Source organism: Astatotilapia calliptera, chromosome 1 (genome assembly GCF_964374335.1).
Source record: "Astatotilapia calliptera chromosome 1, fAstCal68.1, whole genome shotgun sequence".
Classification (NCBI taxonomy): Eukaryota; Metazoa; Chordata; class Actinopteri; order Cichliformes; family Cichlidae; genus Astatotilapia; species Astatotilapia calliptera.
The window spans coordinates 10,652,054-10,669,837 of record NC_137422.1 but is presented as its reverse complement, the minus strand read 5'-3'; the positions used below and the strand labels follow the sequence as shown (position 1 = coordinate 10,669,837).

Sequence of the window (17,784 nt, the reverse complement as noted above, 5' to 3'; positions counted from 1 at the left end):
TGCGAAAACATGTGTGAAGCATAGAGAAGATTAAACTAGGTTTAAAATATAAAAGCTTAATAGTTCAATCTAATTCCCCAGTCTTTGTATATGTTTTTGCCAGAGCCTGTAATTCTTGTAGTATTCAAGTTTTGATGTTGTTTCCCTTGAAAATACCATTACATATAAAAATACCAATGTATTGTTTTTTGTTTTTTTTTCTTTTGGGTTACAGAAGAGTGACACTGAATCTGTAGCAAGCTCAGAGCCACCAATCCTGACAAGGAGCACCAGCCAGGACTCAGAGGCCAGCACAGTGGTAGGGCATGGCCAACTCAGATATTAGTCACTAAATTTCGGTTTATTCCACCTACAAAGTAATTAAAAAAAAAAAAAAGAAGCAAGAAATGTGGGTGGTATGTGTTAGCATATTGTTAGCTGTAATAAAACAAACCAGTCCTCTGAGAGCTATGACGTTGCTGTTGCTAGGTTATAGATTTAGTGAAGACTGAAAATGCCAAATGTCCTTAGATGATGAGTTTTCAGCCTCTCCATGAACAAAAGTAATTATATAAAAATGATGCAGATGTCATTCTCAAAGAGTGCAACCATTTAAAAACATGTAGTCATCATACAGTGATGTTAAGAAGAATGAAAATGGGCACCTCACAGTCACTGAATATCATGGAGTCAAATCTGAGGCTATTGGTTCTCCAGCTAAAGCTTGTAGGGCAGTAGGACAATGATCCCAAGCACAGCAGTGAATCTACAGCAGAGCAGCTGAAAAAGAAAAGAATTAAGATGTTGCAATGGACCAGTTGAAGCCCAGACCTCACTATGATTGAAATGATGTGGTTGGTCTTTATCAGAGCTGTGCATAGAAGAAATGCACATAAACCTCAATGAACAGAAACAGCAGTATCAGAGTAAAGAAGTGTGTTGTGGCCAAACTTCTTCCACAATGTGAGAGGTTGATAAAAGTACACAGGAAAAAAAAACATAATTTCAAGGTATATCTGATTAAGGTGGTTTTTTAAAACTGGTGTAGTGCTGGGTTAAGATGAGGAATATGTTGCATAACTGTTTAAGTTATTTTGCGTGATTGTGCTTTTTTCTTTTTTTTCTTTTTTTAATGTTTTTTAGTAACTAAATACTCCCAAGAATAAACCTTCCCCACTTCTGTATTGTTCTTACACCTTGGTTCTTACTTTGTAGATAAGCAATAGCTCTGGAGAAACTCTCGGAGCTGACAGTGATCTGAGCAGCACAGCAGGCGATGGCCTTGGCGGGAGAACCGCCCCTCATTTAACTCAGTCCAGGGGGACTCTTTCTGACAGCGAGATTGAAACCAACCCAGCCACCAGCTCAGTGTTTGTAAGTAAAGGACTCACTGCTTTGTTTATGACTTCACAAGTTAAAATAAGTGAAAGCTTCACAAAAGGTACTGGGCCTTGGTGGGATTTCAAGGTTCAGTTGAAGTTCAGTCACAACCAGTAGAGGTTAAAACTTGAAAAAGTTGAAGTGGAAAATAGTTTTTGTTTCTTTAACTAAGATTAAACTAAGGAAACCTACATCTTCCAGCAATTCAGTGTTCGTGTTGCGTTAAAACCCAAGTGGTGTCAACGTATTTAAATGAATTTAAGCTAGTTTTCTATATTTGCACATTTGCGAACATATTTGGGGTTATTGTAATAACTTCTGATTCACTTTGTCTTTTTTCCAAAGGGGAAGACCCATACTCTGAAACCTGGTGTAAAAGATCATTTACCTGCCTTGGCAAAGGGGCTGCCTGCACAGCCCATCGAGGACACCAGTATGAGGATTTACCTTTTCGAAGGCCTGCTGGGTAGGCTCCTGCTCTCTTGTTCTAAGGCTTTCTCTTACAGTTTGCTCCAACAGCTGATGCTTGGTAAAAACTTGCTTTCTGTTCTTTGTTGCTGTACTAACAACTTAAAATTGGTCCTTCCACTAAAGTAAAGACTGAAGCACTTTCAGTTACCCCTTACTTACTTTAACTTACGCAACTTCCTAATTTGGTTTGCCAGTTAATGTAATCACAGTGAACTTTCACTAATTTGGGAGTTGCTTATAATAGAGCAAAGCAGAAGTCAGACATGTGATGATTTAGGATTATGTAATGTTAAATGCTACAAACCAGTAAACTACAGCTAAAGGTTAAAAGCTGTTTTGTTTTGTCTAAAAAATAAAATAAACTGTAAAGATAATTGTAATAATAGTAGTAGCCCACTACATGCCAGTATAACAGTTTCAGTGTTCTCCATTGATTCTTCAAGTGTCTGGAACGCCACTGAAGGCTCAGACATCACTCCTCCAAAAAACATTCCCTCATTTGATGCTTTCATCATGGTGGTTCAGAGTGCTGTTGACTTTGGACTCAATGGAGTCCAACATCTCCATAGATATACATTTGGTTAAAATTTTTGGTGACTTTATATAAAAGCGTATACAGATATTTCTAATTGTGAAGCCCCTCCCACAAGGCCTTATAGCTGGAACAATTGTCATCTTTGATCACTCCCATTATTAAGATAGAAATGCTTTATTCTCTGCCAGGTTTTTCCTTTAATTTGTCACTCCTTCCTAACCTGTGCAAATGACTAATTTTCTTTGCTGAAGGTGGCACTTGTCTGTGACTTTTTCTGAATGACTGTAATTTAGAACACCAGAAAAAATGGTATCTAACTGTGACTCTGTGTAACAAAACAGAATGTCAAACTAAAGTAAGAACGTAAGATAGTGGCTCATCTCCTTGAGTGCTGTTATAAAATAACAAGCCAGCCAAGTTCTAGATCTGTGAATATCTGGGCTTGCTTTGTCCATTTCTCCTTGTTTTTGTTCGTCTCGTGTGGGTTTCGACCCGCTCCGCTTTTGTTGTTGCCATTAAACCTACTCACCTCTTCGCCTAACCCCCTCCTGCTTTTGCTGCTTTTTTTCCCTCCTGCTGCTCCTCATGGGGAATTCTTCCAGGCCGTGATAAGAGCTCCGTTTGGGATCAACTAGAGGATGCTGCCATGGAAACCTTTTCACTAAGTAGGGCTGATCTCTTGCCTTTGCCCTTTAATTCCTTTGTGTTTGTGGAGCGTATCCACGGTTCACCCCAGCTAGCTCTGTGTTTAATCTCTGTGGGGTTTTCTTTTTTCCTTGCACATCTGTGTTAAACATACAGAGGGGTAGAGCATGTAAGCAATAGGAAGATGTCTCACAGGAAGATCACAGTTAAACTAGGAGCTTTTAGTTAATGTTTCTTTGATTTTTCTGTTCACAAACATTTTCCCTCTAACTTTTATTTTAACCTAACAGCCTAACATTTCATGGGTTTGCACACTGAATGAGTGTTACCTTTAAGTGCTGGTAGAGATGTAATTACCAGCTGAACACACTCAAGCAACCAGCTGATGAGTGATACTGTTAAATGTCAAGATTCCTAGTGACCAATTACCACATTGTAATTGGGGTGAGAAAAAATGATGTAATGGAAAGTGAAAGCAACTAATTTGAGGCTAAAGGGGGAAAAAAGCTCCACTAACTTGTTATTTTGGAAAGGTTACAAAAACCGCACTCAAAAGCTGCAGCAGACAACACTGTACCTGCTGTGTGTGTGTGTGTGTGTGTGTGTGTGTGTGTGTGTGTGTGTGTGTGTGTGCGCGTGTGTGTGTGTGTGCGCGTGTGTGTGTGTGTGCGCGTGTGTGTGCGCGTGTGTGTGTGTGTGCGCGTGTGTGTGTGCGTGCGCGTGTGTGTGTGCGTGTGTGTGTGTGTGTGTGTGTGTGTGTGTGTGTGTGTGTGTGTGTGTGTGTGTGTGTGTGCGCGCGTGTGTGCGTGCCAAACCATTTTGGTTTAGTTTTCATTTGACCTGTTTTGATGTGCGCTTAATTATGCTCATCCAAATGTTCCAGTAAACCTTATTGTGTGTAAGATGTGTTAACGACCAGCATGTATCAGACCCCGATACACGCATATTTTCTCCTGTTATAGAAATGTATGCAAATCTTTGAAAGAGCTTGGTGGCTGCATGTGGTGTAGTTTGTGTTAATATGTTACCAGCCAAGGTGCAGACAGAAGCTTTTCAAATTTTGGGGAGCTTCATCTGTCTTCTTGATGTTTCTAGGTAAGGAGCGCTCCACACTTTGGGACCAGGTGCAGTTCTGGGAGGATGCCTTCTTAGATGCTGTTATGTTGGAGCGTGAGGGCATGGGCATGGACCAAGGACCTCAGGAGATGATTGAAAGGTTCCACTTGGCCATTGTTTTAGTTCAGCCAGTGTGATTTATGTTAATTTTCATATGCTTTTTTTTTTTTCTCTTGGTCTTGGTTTTTTCACTATGTTGCATCACCGTTTTCATATCTACTCCATGGAACTCATTGTGGACTGTGAATAAGTTCTTCTGTGTTGCATGTCGACACAGATACCTGTCACTGGGAGAACATGACCGCAAGCGCCTGGAGGATGATGAAGACAGACTTTTGGCCACCCTGCTGCACAACATGATTGCATACATGCTAATGATGAAAGTATGGAGTGCTTTTTGTCAGTTCATTCAAAGCACAGTAAAACTGTTTGTTAATATACACAAATTTTTGTTTCCCTGTGAATATGTCAGCCTTTGAGGTTTGTGTTTGTTTGTTTTCATGTAGGTGAGCAAAAATGACATCAGGAAGAAAGTGAGGCGCCTGATGGGCAAGTCCCACATCGGCCTCACGTATAGCCAAGAGATCAACGAGATACTTGACAAACTGGCTCAAATGGTAAAAATTTGTATTCGTTTTATTTCACCCAGTTAAACTTCAGTTCATTGTTTTGATGAAATATGTGCTGAACTACATTTGCAGAACGGCCGAGAGCTGTCCATCAGGCCCAGCGGAAGCCGTCACATCAAGAAACAAACATTTGTTGTTCATGCTGGCACTGATACTACAGGAGACATCTTTTTCATGGAGGTATGCAAAGTCTGCATTTTATGTGTACTGTCTCCCTAATGACTTGGTCACATTAGAGTAAAAATAAGAGGGCATTCTGCTTGTGACTAGGAAGAATTTGTGGTTTGTCAGATTGATTACTAGTTACAACTTTTTGCTCACAGGTTGAGCACGTAACCGCCGTCAACCTCCGGATAATTGCACAGGTTGCCTGTTGGGAACAACCGATCTCCAAACAATCATTTTCTGACTTGGTCTGATTGTAACAAACTCAAACAGATTGTGTATCTCGTTGCAGCAGGGGACTCAACTGTTACTGGTCCTAGATAAAAGCAAGTTTGCAGAGTGCTTATATTATTTTGCAGTTAAATTGGTGTAATGCAGCAACTGTGTCACTATTTGTGAAGTAATTTCAGATGGTTGAGGTTCTGGCTAGACTCTAAATGTAAGTAGATGATGTGCATTTCTGTGTATGCAAATGGCAACAGATTTGTAAATTTCACATTATCATAAATGGAGTTTGTTTAACTGCCGACTTGACCTCCAACCAATAGCAGATTGAGACCATTTCACTGCCAAATTGGCGCACTAAAGTTGCAACCATTGTTGGTTGCAGACTTAGTCCCTGTCTTTGACGTAACCATTTCATAGATGTGATTGGAAGCTCCGCAGTAATGCGGACGCTGCACCGGTCCGTTGTGGTGAAGAGGGAGCTGAGTGTAAAAGCGAAGCTCTCAATTTACCGGTCGATCTACGTCCCTACCCTCACCTATGGCCACGAGCTGTGGGTAGTGACCGAAAGAACGAGATCGCGGATACAAGCGGCAGAAATGAGCTTCCTCCGAAGGGTGGCTGGCCTCTCCCTTAGAGATAGGGTGAGAAGTTCGGCCATCCGGGAGGGGCTCAGAGTAGAGCAGTTGCTGCTCCACATCGAAAGGAGCCAGCTGAGGTGGTTCGGGCATCTGACAAGGATGCCCCCTGGGCGCCTCCTGGGTGAGGTGTTCCAGGCATGTCCCACCGGGAGGAGGCCCCGGGGCAGACCCAGGACACGCTCGAGAGATTATATCTCTCGGCTGGCCTGTGAACGCCTTGGTATTCCCCCGGATAAGCTGGAGGAGGTGGCTGGGGAGAGGGAGGTCTGGGCCTCTTTGCTTAGGCTGCTGCCCCTGCGACCCGGCCCCGGACAAAGCGGATGAGGATGGATGGATGGAGATTGGAAGCTCATTACACAGTCGCAGTAATTTTAGGTCATGTTGTGGTCTTAAACCACTGTTTTCACCAGTGTGCCTGTAGCATAACGCAAAGGTTGTAGCAAAGGATATTTTTCTAAAATATCAAATGGTCTCAGAGTGTCTGAAACTTTCCTGAACATAGAAATAGTGTGCTTATTTTACTTGTGCTTTATTGTTCCAGGTTTGCGATGATTGCATAGTCCTGCGCAGCAACATCGGTACCGTTTATGAACGCTGGTGGTACGAGAAACTCATCAACATGACCTACTGCCCCAAGACCAAGGTGCTGTGTCTCTGGAGACGCAACGGCCAAGAGACGCAGCTGAATAAGTTCTATACCAAAAAGGTCAGAGGCTTCTTGTGTCTGCATCTCTTGTGTTAAATGATGCAGACACATCATCTTCTTAAGAGATGTGTCTGCATCTCTTAAGAAGATTCTAAAATCGAATAACTTTCTGATTGCTTTCCAGTGTCGTGAACTCTACTACTGTGTTAAAGACAGTATGGAAAGGGCTGCAGCAAGACAGCAAAGCATTAAACCAGGTATGGAGTGAGTTAGAGCAACCACAGGCTCCTTTTTGCATCTTATTTCATTCATTATTCTCTTTAACATGGACATTGTTTCTTTTGACAGTTTGATTGTTGAGTAGTACAAAATAGTATTTTATTTTGATTAATTAAATATTTTAGAGCAGTCAGTATTGCATAGATATAGATATGTTGATAATAACACAAAACATGGACAGACCTAAAGTTTAATAAAGCACTGCTGCAGTTTTGAAATTTCCAAGTACTTCCAGGTTGTTTAAGGTAAGAAGAACATGTGACAAGCTTTCAGACATTCCTGTTCCTGTGTCCATCCTTCAGGTCCCGAACTGGGCGGCGAGTTCCCCGTCCAGGACATGAAGACTGGTGAAGGTGGACTACTGCAGGTCACACTGGAGGGAATCAACCTTAAATTCATGCACAGCCAGGTAAGAGACCAGTTCTACTGCAAAGAAACTGCGTCTCATCTCACAGAAGGGCATGACAATGTAGAATCACTCATGATGGTTCAGACTTCATCGTCCTTCTGTCCACCCTCTCCGCTCGTCTCTCGTGTTTGCCTCTGAATCATTTCCTTTCATCGTGTGACGTCTTCCTCTATCACTAAGAAAATCCTTACAACACATTTGATTGGCATCTACTCATACCTGTTTTTCCCATAGAGGAAGAATTCCTGTTTGTGCTTTTGCTTTTTTTGGATTTGGCCCCCCCCCCCCGTTTCTGTGTGTGTGTGTGTGAGAGAGAGAGAGAGATTGTGTGCATGTCTTTGCCAAAAAATGAACCCATCCTTCCACACAAGTTTCTTTCGACATCTGTGGTGCTCGGATTTCATGTTGAGTTACTGTGTGGGAGGAGATGTTAATCTGTTCGTGTGTGTGTAAGAGTGACGTTCCACAGTGGTAAGACGGATGACCTTGAGAAAAGACTTTTCATTAATAATTGGCTATTTTATAGCAACCTTTGATTTTAAGTTTGGACCCCTTGAACATCTTCATGTGTTGTCTTCATGTCTGAGCAGTAGTGATAGTTGGGTGCTTTGTTTCCACAGGTTCATTTAAAATGTGTAGCTCTGATTGAACTATGCTGAATAATACAAATTAGGGGTAGAAGTGTTCATTGTTAGATACCCACTATCTTTAAACTGGCATCAGTTCACCCGAGGTCCTACGTTTTTTTGTTTTTGTTTTTTCCTTTTAGAAAATTCTGCAGCAGTGGTGTTCTGGGTAATTTGGACGGTCCATCACACTGCAGAGACGTGTCATTGGACCCACTTTCCACCCCCCAAAAACTGAAATATAATTTTTCTGTTACCGCATAAATTTCTCCCATTTTAATTACATGCACTGCAGTATTATGCAAAAGACTTAATTGTACCTTGTTATATTTTGGATGTTGTGATTAATTAGAAGCAAAATGCCCAAACCCAAGTTTTTGGGATAGTACTGTATCCGGTTGTTCAGTGATGACGCGACGAATCCTACTTCCGGGTCTAAAGTAGTCTGCGTTTAATATGGCTTTTGTGTTGTTAACATGTTTAATGTTATGTATTTTCTTCTATTTGATCTCAAAAAGCTCCTAAAACAGTCAGTGATCCCTGTTGACCTCCCTCGGCTTTTATTACCGCTAATCATTTATTTAAGCTCAGTTTTTAAAACCTTAGGATGTAACTACAGCCCAGCCCATGCAGCAGTATATGAATGACTAACCTCGTATTGTGGATGGATTGTTCTCCTGGCTGAAGTTTGGTCCTTTTACAGCATCCTGCCATGCGATTACATTTGTTCCTGACCACCGAGAACACTCACGTTAACTTTTATAGAGTGGAAAAAAAGTTAGCTTGTTTATATTATGCTAACATAGCTGTGTCGCTAGTGGTCACGTAGCACATCATTATATACCAGCTAGCCAAACTTCAGTAACCCTACAAACGTCACTGCTGTTTAGTTTTCTGTCTTCATTTATGCTGGAAGTGATAGCAGAGCTGTACGTTTTAATTTGTTTCCAAAACCCCGCAGTCAGGACATGCTATATTGTATTTAGATAGAAGCTAGCGAGCTAACTCCCTGCTAACTTCTAACTCCGTTAAATGTCATAAATTCCGTTTTCATGGATGCCTGGATGTTAAACTCAATTGTTACACCTGGTAGAGCAGAACGCTGATCATTTTATTAAAGATGAAAGACTTTAGACAGTTTTTCAACTCTCAGTAATGCCATAGTGATCGTTTGATATATGGACCTGCAGCGGAGTTTAGACCCAGACACGGCTAGTGATGTCAGACTTAACGACCGGATATCAGTACTCAAAATGAGGAACTTTGTTCTATTTAGTTTTAATTCATGATGGTGCCCAATACAATACCAGTCAAAATTTTGGGCATAGTGAGGGCATGCATATTTCTCATGAACTGAATTTAATAAAAATCTGATGCAAAATTACACAAAATTAAACTCTTTGAAACTCCCAAGTGTTTTGGAAAATGTAAATGTCTTAAAATTCAGTCTAAACAAGAAAAAATATTATAATTTAGTTTTTCTCTCAGTGAGCTACTATTGATTTATCTTAAACAATTATGTAGTAGAAAAGTAAGGTATACCCAAGATACACATATTTGGTGGACAGCGCAGTACTACAGCAAAACGAGCTCAACTTACTGTTGGTCAGTGAATAACTCTACAGTAACTATTCACAAATCACAGTAGAGATAAAATGTGGATAATAACCAAAAATAAAGAAACAACCTAGTGTATGCAAACTATTGACTGTAGATATATACATGTGTGTAAATGTTTGGCTGGTCAGCAATCATAGACTGTATATTAAAGACGGATATAGCCACGGTGATATTGTAGACCCTGTTTATGAAGTGTCGACTTGAACATTTTGGCCCTTGTCATCTTGATTTCTTTGAAACCAGACATGACAAGTAGATCCAACCAAGGAACTGACAGGCACCTTAAATAATAGCCTGCTTTAATACTTTATGGGACACTAATTGGCAAAATGCTTTTAATTTTGTGTTAAATAAGAACTGAAACGAACAATTGAGACAATAAAGTAATCAGAAAATATATAAGATCATAGATCAAGTGAGAAATGGGACTGTTTTCCACTTAACTTTTACATATTCAGTTGGTTTTGCAGCCAGAGGAAACAACCCCTGGTGGCCATTAGAAAGACTGCAGGTTTAAAACTAGAACCTAGTTAACCACCTCCATCGTCCACACTGCTCCACATCGGTCTGCCACCCTTCACCCCCCCAACTCTCCTTCTCAGGCCTGAAACCCTTTCAATAACCTGTTCTCCACACTCTGCACAGTCGTACACTACCCCGCTCTGACTTGCAGCACCTCTGCTCAACATCCCATCAACGACCCGTTCAGTCCTGCAGTAATTATTCATCTTCTTCAGTGTGTATGTGTTTAGAAGGATTTTTATCTATCAATCACATCTAGCTAGCTTTGGCTCATGGTGTAGCAGCTTTCACATCAAAATGTGTGTAAACTTTGTTTTGCTACACAGCCAGGTGTGCTAATATTGAGCTGTGGGGTTCAAAATTACTCAGATTCTAGGTATAAGTGGTAGTTTTTAATATATATATACTGCCCTCATATGATTCAGTACATTGTGGAAAAAAAATTCCCTATATGCTGAGTAACTCCATTTTTGGAAAACTTGTGGAATATCAGATGATAGTTTTGAAGTTTTTTTTGTTTTTGTTTTTAGACAGAGCCACATGATTTTTGAAATGCCAGGAAATCAAAATGACCATCTTGGTATTTTAAAGCCTAAAGGCTTCTTCCATCTTTTAAATACAGTCCATTGTCAAAACTAACAATCATGTCTACTTTCATAGTTTGTTTTTTTCCCCACCTAATGTGACAAATAATATCAAACTAGTAATATATAATTCCAGTAGCTCTGTCATATTTCAACAGACCACTATTACTAATCCCAAATACAACATGATGAATTAAAAATTTCCATGCACAGTATTTGCATCAGCTCAATAAACGTCCTCATAGATCATGTTGGGGTCAAGAAGACTAACTGAAAACTAAGCAGTGTAGTGAGCGTCCGCCTTGTTGGGTCCCTCTGCAGTGAGATGTATCAGAGGAGGCATCCTGCACATAGTGGGATTTATTGTCCATCAGTAACTACCCTCATTTATTTGTTCTGCTGTGTGAGCAAGTGGCGTTGGTGCCAGCCCTTGTTGCTGGAGGAGGAGGCATGGAGGGCTCTGGGGGGGAACTGAGATGTTTAAAGTCCAGGAAAACAGAGGTGAATCCAGTTCTTAATACCCTAGTCAAACCTCTAGTCTTCTCTTTTTTTTTCTTTTCTTTTTTTTTGTTGTCTTCTTTTTTTTCTTTCCTATTTCCTAGTAGTTTTTTGTGGGCTGAGTCCTCTGGTGATGGATTTTTTTTTTCCTTCAAATCATATTGGCTCTTGTAACCACTTAGCTGGATTTTTGATTTGAATCTGTACGAGGCTCCTGTGGACAGTGCCCTCTCAGAGTGTCGTCGAGTGTTTGTGCTCTTCTGTCCGATAATAATCCAAACCATTTCTCTCCCATGCTCTCTCCCCCTGCAAGGAGCGGAAGGTACACAACCTCTGCTGTGTTTGCTTATTAGCAGTTACATCTTATTCGGTTCCTTTTGTTTTCTCTACCTCTTTTCTTTCCTGTTGTAGCTGTATGGCAACTCTAATTTTGTGTCCTTGTCTACATTTTATATGGAACTTCCATGTATGCATCATATGGGCCATATTGCATCTTTGAGCATAAAGAAAAGATTTTTTTTTTAAAAGTATCTATGCTGTTTACACCAAACATGACAAAACTGTCCCAGTTCTGATTCATTTCATTGATGAGCCACGTTGAATCAGCGTTGAGCTTCTCCTCATTGCCCATGTATGCGTTTGATCATGGAAAATTTCTCATAGTGTGCTTTTTCTTTTCCTTTCTTAGCCGTTCAAAGCTTGCATTCCATGTGTAGCCTTTTATTTTGACCTTTCACACTGAATAAAACAAGTTTAAACATGGCTAATTCTTTAAATATGACGTGTTCACCATCCAGTGTTGTTGAGTTAATAATGTTCTGTCTTGTTTTGTTTTGTTTTTTGTTTGTTTTTAGGTTTTCATAGAGCTGAGTCACATTAAAAAGTGCAATACAGTGAAGGGAGTCTTTGTCCTGGAGGAATTTGGTAATTACACCATCTATTGATTCTAGGCCTGTACTCGGCACGGCAGTAACTCAGCTTCACGGCAAATGTATTGATGAAAGCTAATAAGGGTTCACTAAATTGGATAGCCGCCCTCCTCTGGAGCATTGAGACACTGACGTCTGCAGGCGATTAAGTGCGTCATGCATTATTTCGAGGGTGTGGTTTGCGCTTAGTCATATGCAAGTGTTGAGGTTTAGAGCAAGGTAATAAAAAGCCAAAGTTTGTGAGAAATGGTGTGCGCAGTGTAGAGAAGGAAGGCTGAAACGTGTATCATAAATAGCTATGCCAATTTGTGTAGATGTGTGAATTAAAGGGGACCTGTTCTGCTTGTTTCCAATTCAATTTTTATGTTGGAGTAATTAGTAATCCTCATTGATCTTATACTAGATTATGGTGCAAGCAGTTTAGTCTCATTTTTGCACTCTTCCTATTTAACTTTAAGCCAGCTTTCTGTGATTCGCTGCTACCCACCAACAGCAGCTTTGGACAGCGTGGCAGTAGAGTGGCTCTGCTCACAGTATAAAGATATTTGCTCTCAAACTAGTCTGAATGCTCTGATTTTGGTTCTATATATTTAAAATATTGCACATTTTTCAAATGAGAATCCACCACTGTAGTATTAACATGTAGACACACACAAACTCAGCAGAAAATAAGGACAGGGTCCCCTTTAAAGGTGCCATACAAATATTAGAAATAAAAGCATCATATTAACTGATTTTCCAGAAACGACATAATCAAAGCTTATAATGCTTGGAAATATGTAAGCATTAAGGGCATTTTGCTCATATTATGGTTTTCATTTGTTGACAAAAGCCATAAATAGATCTAAATCTCTCAAGTAACACTAGTCCCCTCGTAGCTAAATGGCAGCCTGTCCTCCATGACAGCAGTGATGTGTTCTAGCCCTGAGTTAGATAAGTTACTAGAATTTGAGCTGCCACCTTTTCAATAAGACTGTAACCTTTTTTAGATCTTAAACCATGTATTTTTTTGGCCTGGTTTAAACTGTTCCATGTTGAGTCAGCCTGAGGGAAGAGAGCAGCAGAGTCTGAATGTCTTTAAAAGCGGTCGATACTGCATCGTGCCTGATACATGAAGAGGAAGACATTTAGTCTCATTAGTAGGATGGTGTAGTGGCTAACACATTTGCCTACGGAGGAGACACAGACCCAGCCTCAGGGGGTCACAAGCTAGGTACTCGTAGTGCCAGATGAATGGGAGGGTTGCGTCACGAAGGGCATCTGGTCTAAAATCTGTGCCAAATCAGTCACACTGATCCATCCGCTGTGCGACCCCCTACTTCAGGGAGCAGCTGAAAGTACAGCTCAAGTATGAGGATTCTGTCCGACCTGAGATGCGTCACACAGTTAGTGGGTTCCTGTTAAGTTTCATGGAAAATGCAAATGTCTGACTGAATGGTGAGCAGTAGCTGTAACTCTTAAACTTGCTCAGACGTCGAGCGCCTGGCTGGGTTACTGTTGTGTCTCTGTGCTGCTTTTGTAATGTTGCCCTCATCTTTGCCACTATGAAAACCTTCATTCTCCAGCAGGTAAAGTGTCGTCACCTTTCTCCTTTCTTATTGAAACTAAACCTGTGCAGAATATTTCCTCACTCCGTCCTTTTCATAGATTTTTTTTTTTTTTCTTCCCCCCTTCCTCTTTCCCCTTTTCTGTACTGCTAATTTTTCCTCTGCTTCTTCCATCACTTGCTTCGGATTCATTTCGGAGATCACCCCAGACTCCATCACTCACGTGGTCATCACTCTCTGACCATCTGTATCTCAGCAAGCGGAGATCTTAGGTGGGACAGTTAGTTTGTGGGGGTTGAGGATTTCTCAGCCCTTTCACCTGTCCAGATCTCAGCCTTTCCATCTCTGCTATGGGTTCAGTTACTAATGAAAAGTCAGCCTGACCCGTGGACAGCGACGTGGTCCCGGGTCGAAGGATTTTGGCCTCTTGTATCGACTCTTCTGTGATGTTTAACTTTGAGTTCACTGGCTGGAATGGCTTGGGGAGGTCGTCCTTTTTATTGTTTGTTTTTTCATATATTAACTTTGCGGCCTTCTTGGTCGCAAACTCTCTTGTTATGACATTTGTGCTCGTATTTGTTCATCATGTGGGCCATGAACGTCTCACCAACCAATCCAAGCTGAAATTTAACATTTTGCTTTCTTATTTGAAGACAAAGAGAACATTTGATCAGTTCATTAGTCACAATAAGGAAACGCAACATGAGCAGGATTTCACAATTGAATTTTATCTAAGCTAAAAGTAGACAGCCCCTTCTGCCCCTCAATCTGATCTTTAATTGACCTTTATGGTGAACTTTTCTTGGCCCACATCTCATTTTACACCTTGTTGAAAGTCCAACCCTATAACCACACCCCCGCCCCCTCCCAAAAGCTCTCAAATATGAACTCATTGAGGTTTCTGCTGCCTTTGAATTCTCTGTTTTGTCTCTTGCACCGGCGTAGTTCCTGAAACTAAAGAAGTGGTGATCCACAAGTACAAGACCCCGATGGTGAGTCCTCTCTTCCTTTGTCTGAAATCATGAATACATACAGCTATGTGACTGCTGAATGCCAGTGACAAGATGGACACAGCAGAAATGTTCCTTAAATAAAAGCGCTTAACTTAAGGTGCTTTCAGACCAGAGTTCATTTCATAGTTCTTTGAACTCTTGGAGTCAAAGAACTGACTTTTTTCTGTGCGTCTGCACCACATGAAGCAGGAACTCTCAAAGTTTATAGAAGATTTTTTGTGGGCTGGAGAATATCCGTGTGCGCTCTGGTGGTGCAAATGCAAACAGGAAAAAGCCCCGAAGGTAAACGTAGTTCTCGGGGCGAGCTCCCCAGTGGGCACTGGGCGTCTGTAGAGCTCTGGTCTGAAAATGCCTTTGGTTTTCATTTCATTTCGACAGTATGCTGACACAAGTGAAAGACCTGACCTGACCTCTGTGTTGATTGGATTTTTTCTTAATTTTATAGTATTAGACAGGTTCTTTTAACACAAGAAAATTGCATTTTAACCACTGTTCAAGAGGTAAACAGCAGAGTGACATCACCTGAGGTTATATAACGTTTAAAGATGCCCGCTTCCATGTATCTGTGGCTCAACGCTGCTTCTTGCCAAACCACCACACTGCAGTGCTGTAGCTTCTTTTTTGCTCAGAAAATGAGGACATTTTAGCAGTTGTAAAACCCCACGATGACATTTCTCAATAATGTGTCAAAAAGTGACACATTTCCCAACTCAAGTAAGACCATAGGATGATGAGCCTTCAGGTTAAAGGTCAAATAGTGCTTCCTATTAAAGAAGTGCAGGGACATTTAAAGATTTGTGATTTTGTACTTCTCTTTTTTTAAACTGCTCATTAAGTTGCTACGCTGATTAGTGGTTTCCAGCCAGTGGCAGGAACGTGTGTCATGATGCCAGCTCCCGTAGCGCAAATAAAACTGAAGCATTTGTAAAAAGCGCATCATACCATCATTAGTGGCAAATGATTGACAGAGTGCCTTGAAATACCCCACAGTATATAGACCGAGAGGAGCCTCTTATCCAGCTTTGTTCATTGTATTATTAATAACTGCACGCAGGTGGTTCCCTCTCACTTCCTCGTGTTTGTTCCTCCTCTGCAGGCACATCAGATCTGTTACTCGGTCCTCTGCCTTTTCTCGTACGTGGCGGCAGTCAAGGGGAAGGAGGCGGAAGGAAAACCCAAGATGCTGTCACCGAGACCCCTTCCTAGCTAGTCTACACCCCACACTCTCCTCCCCTTCCCTCTCTCCCTCATCCCTGGCGTGCCTCTCTCTACTTGAAAATGGCATCTCGGCTCCTAAAACCAGACTCGACAATCCCCAACTTCACTCTAAGCACACAACTCCCGCGCTCCCCTCCTGTGTATATACAAACCCGAGACCCTTTTTAGATCCAATTGTGTAGACATGTTTGGTCTGTGATGTCATGTAAATACTTCCAGCTCTTCACCGCTGTTGCCCAGATGTTCTTCCCAAACTAGCTAAATGTTTGCCCGCTTCATTACTCTGGAAAAGTTGCTCCCCCCAGAGCTCCTCTGCTCCCGGTGAATGTTTTGCTCCTTGTTCCTGCTAGCAGGACCCAACAGTTTTTACTCGTATGTGATGTGAGGGCTCCACTACCCCATCACCCCCCAAACCCCGAGGCACTGAGTGCTTGCAGGTCCCGCGCACAGCCTCGACGTACAGCGTAGCTTCCTGCCCTCTCCTGCCCGTCTCCATATGACTGTATGACGTATTCTGTGATATGTGGTTACTGTAAAGGTCCAGTCTGTCCCAGTTGGTCCAACAACCAGAGACTGTCGTGTAGTGCGGGATGTTCCATGCTGAAAATGCTACTGTATACTGCACCAGAGCACCGCATGTAAATGCTTCGTTATGGTGTTTGAACCCTAAAATACTGTGAGTGTTCTCAGATGTGTACTCTAGCCCGGCCCACCCGGCTCAATTACTGTTCTAGTTCTACTGTAAAATTTCTCGTCTGTGGTCTGCTGTTATCAATTGCATGTTACTATAAGGATGACAAATAAATATTATATATATATTTCTATATATAGTATTTATTTAATATATACATATATTGACTGTACATTTCTGGAAAACAAAATGTTACAACTGTTAATTTGCTAGATGTGCAATACTTAAAAAGTAGTTAGCCATTGCCAGAGCCAGGTTTTCTCGAGTGAACTGGCTTTCACAGGGTGACGAATGTAAGAACGAGTTTGTTTTCTATAGTACACATCGATCGATTGAATATTACGACTTCAGTGTGACACGAGCATTTAGTTTTAAAAGGTGATCACAGGTCAATTGGTGCAAAGGACTGCTGCTGTGTCGCTCTCTGTGGGTGCTAACAAACCCCACCCCAATCAGCGATGTCACAGCAGGCGGCGGGGATGCCGGGGTAAATGTCACCGTCTTCTTACAGCTTTTAATTGTAGGCAAAGGCTGCATGGATAATGAGCTACTAAAGGCAGTGCAAAATGTCTTTGATGGTACACATGTGAGCTGTTTGTGTGCCCACTTTGAACAACGGATGTTTCAAAACTTTTTTCTTTCACTTGACCATAAATACAAGTATGTAAGTCATTAAAACATTCAGTGGTGGGTGATAATCTAGAGACATAATTGTAGATATTTCCATATCTGTGGTACAAACACTGGAGTTACACGCTGGTACTTAATGAAACCCCAATAAAAAGTAGTGGGGAAAAGAAGGCATTTTTAGTAACAGTGTAACATCCGTGCTGGAATTATTCCTGCGCAACTGAAAACACAAATATTCACTAGAGAAGCCGAAACCAGTGTAGGAGCTGCATAATCGACTGATGGGGTGTGGAGAAATGAGAAATAAGCCACCAAACCCACAGCAGCAGTTCTTCCTCCTGTGACTGACCCTTCAGACGCGCTGAAGATGCCATCTGTGGTCACCTGATCTCCAAGGAGACGATTGAGTCTTTGTCGTGTCTGGTCCCATCGCTGGCTCGTTTACTTTCACAGTGAGAGTGCGTGGGGTTTTTTTGGGGTTTTTTGTGGTTCGCGTGTGTGAATGTGGTGAACACTTTTCTCTAGATCAGCAATATATCAGTACAGCTGTAAGGCTGGAAGATGTTATTTTGATCCTGACATGCTTGTATTTTTAAGGAATTTAACTGTGCAAAAGGAAATCTGAATGTGGAGAAGATGCTGTTAATAAATGACAGAACTTGATCTGAAGCATCTGCAAAACTGATCTGAGAATTTTCTGCTTGAGTTAACTTTTTTTTTTTTAACTGGATTATTACAACTCATCTCTGTTGCTGTGAAATCTGATAGCTGTAAAGAGAAGGAAAA

At 41.4% G+C, this 17,784-nt stretch overlaps 1 protein-coding gene across 31 annotated transcripts in view; it reads left to right on the top strand.

Annotated features, from left to right (window-relative positions):
* madd (MAP-kinase activating death domain) overlaps positions 1–16,495 on the top strand; it is a 53,302-nt gene extending 36,807 nt beyond the window's left edge. For 15 of the 31 annotated variants that reach the window (XM_026161907.2, XM_026161854.2, XM_080302014.1 and 12 more), the window contains 14 exons: positions 215–298; positions 1,195–1,353; positions 1,705–1,825; positions 2,968–3,030; positions 4,106–4,226; positions 4,404–4,509; positions 4,633–4,743; positions 4,828–4,935; positions 6,328–6,492; positions 6,617–6,689; positions 7,014–7,120; positions 11,825–11,894; positions 14,392–14,438; positions 15,556–16,495. In XM_026161907.2, the coding sequence (XP_026017692.2) occupies positions 215–298; positions 1,195–1,353; positions 1,705–1,825; positions 2,968–3,030; positions 4,106–4,226; positions 4,404–4,509; positions 4,633–4,743; positions 4,828–4,935; positions 6,328–6,492; positions 6,617–6,689; positions 7,014–7,120; positions 11,825–11,894; positions 14,392–14,438; positions 15,556–15,669 (1,449 nt within the window). In that variant the 3' untranslated portion in view covers positions 15,670–16,495. Of the gene's footprint in view, positions 1–214; positions 299–1,194; positions 1,354–1,704; positions 1,826–2,967; positions 3,031–4,105; positions 4,227–4,403; positions 4,510–4,632; positions 4,744–4,827; positions 4,936–6,327; positions 6,493–6,616; positions 6,690–7,013; positions 7,121–7,889; positions 8,065–11,824; positions 11,895–14,391; positions 14,439–15,555 lie in introns of those variants that run through there. The other 16 variants (XM_080302074.1, XM_026161885.2, XM_026161828.2 and 13 more) reach the window with 10 other exon arrangements.
* Positions 16,496–17,784: the final 1,289 nt, after the last annotated feature.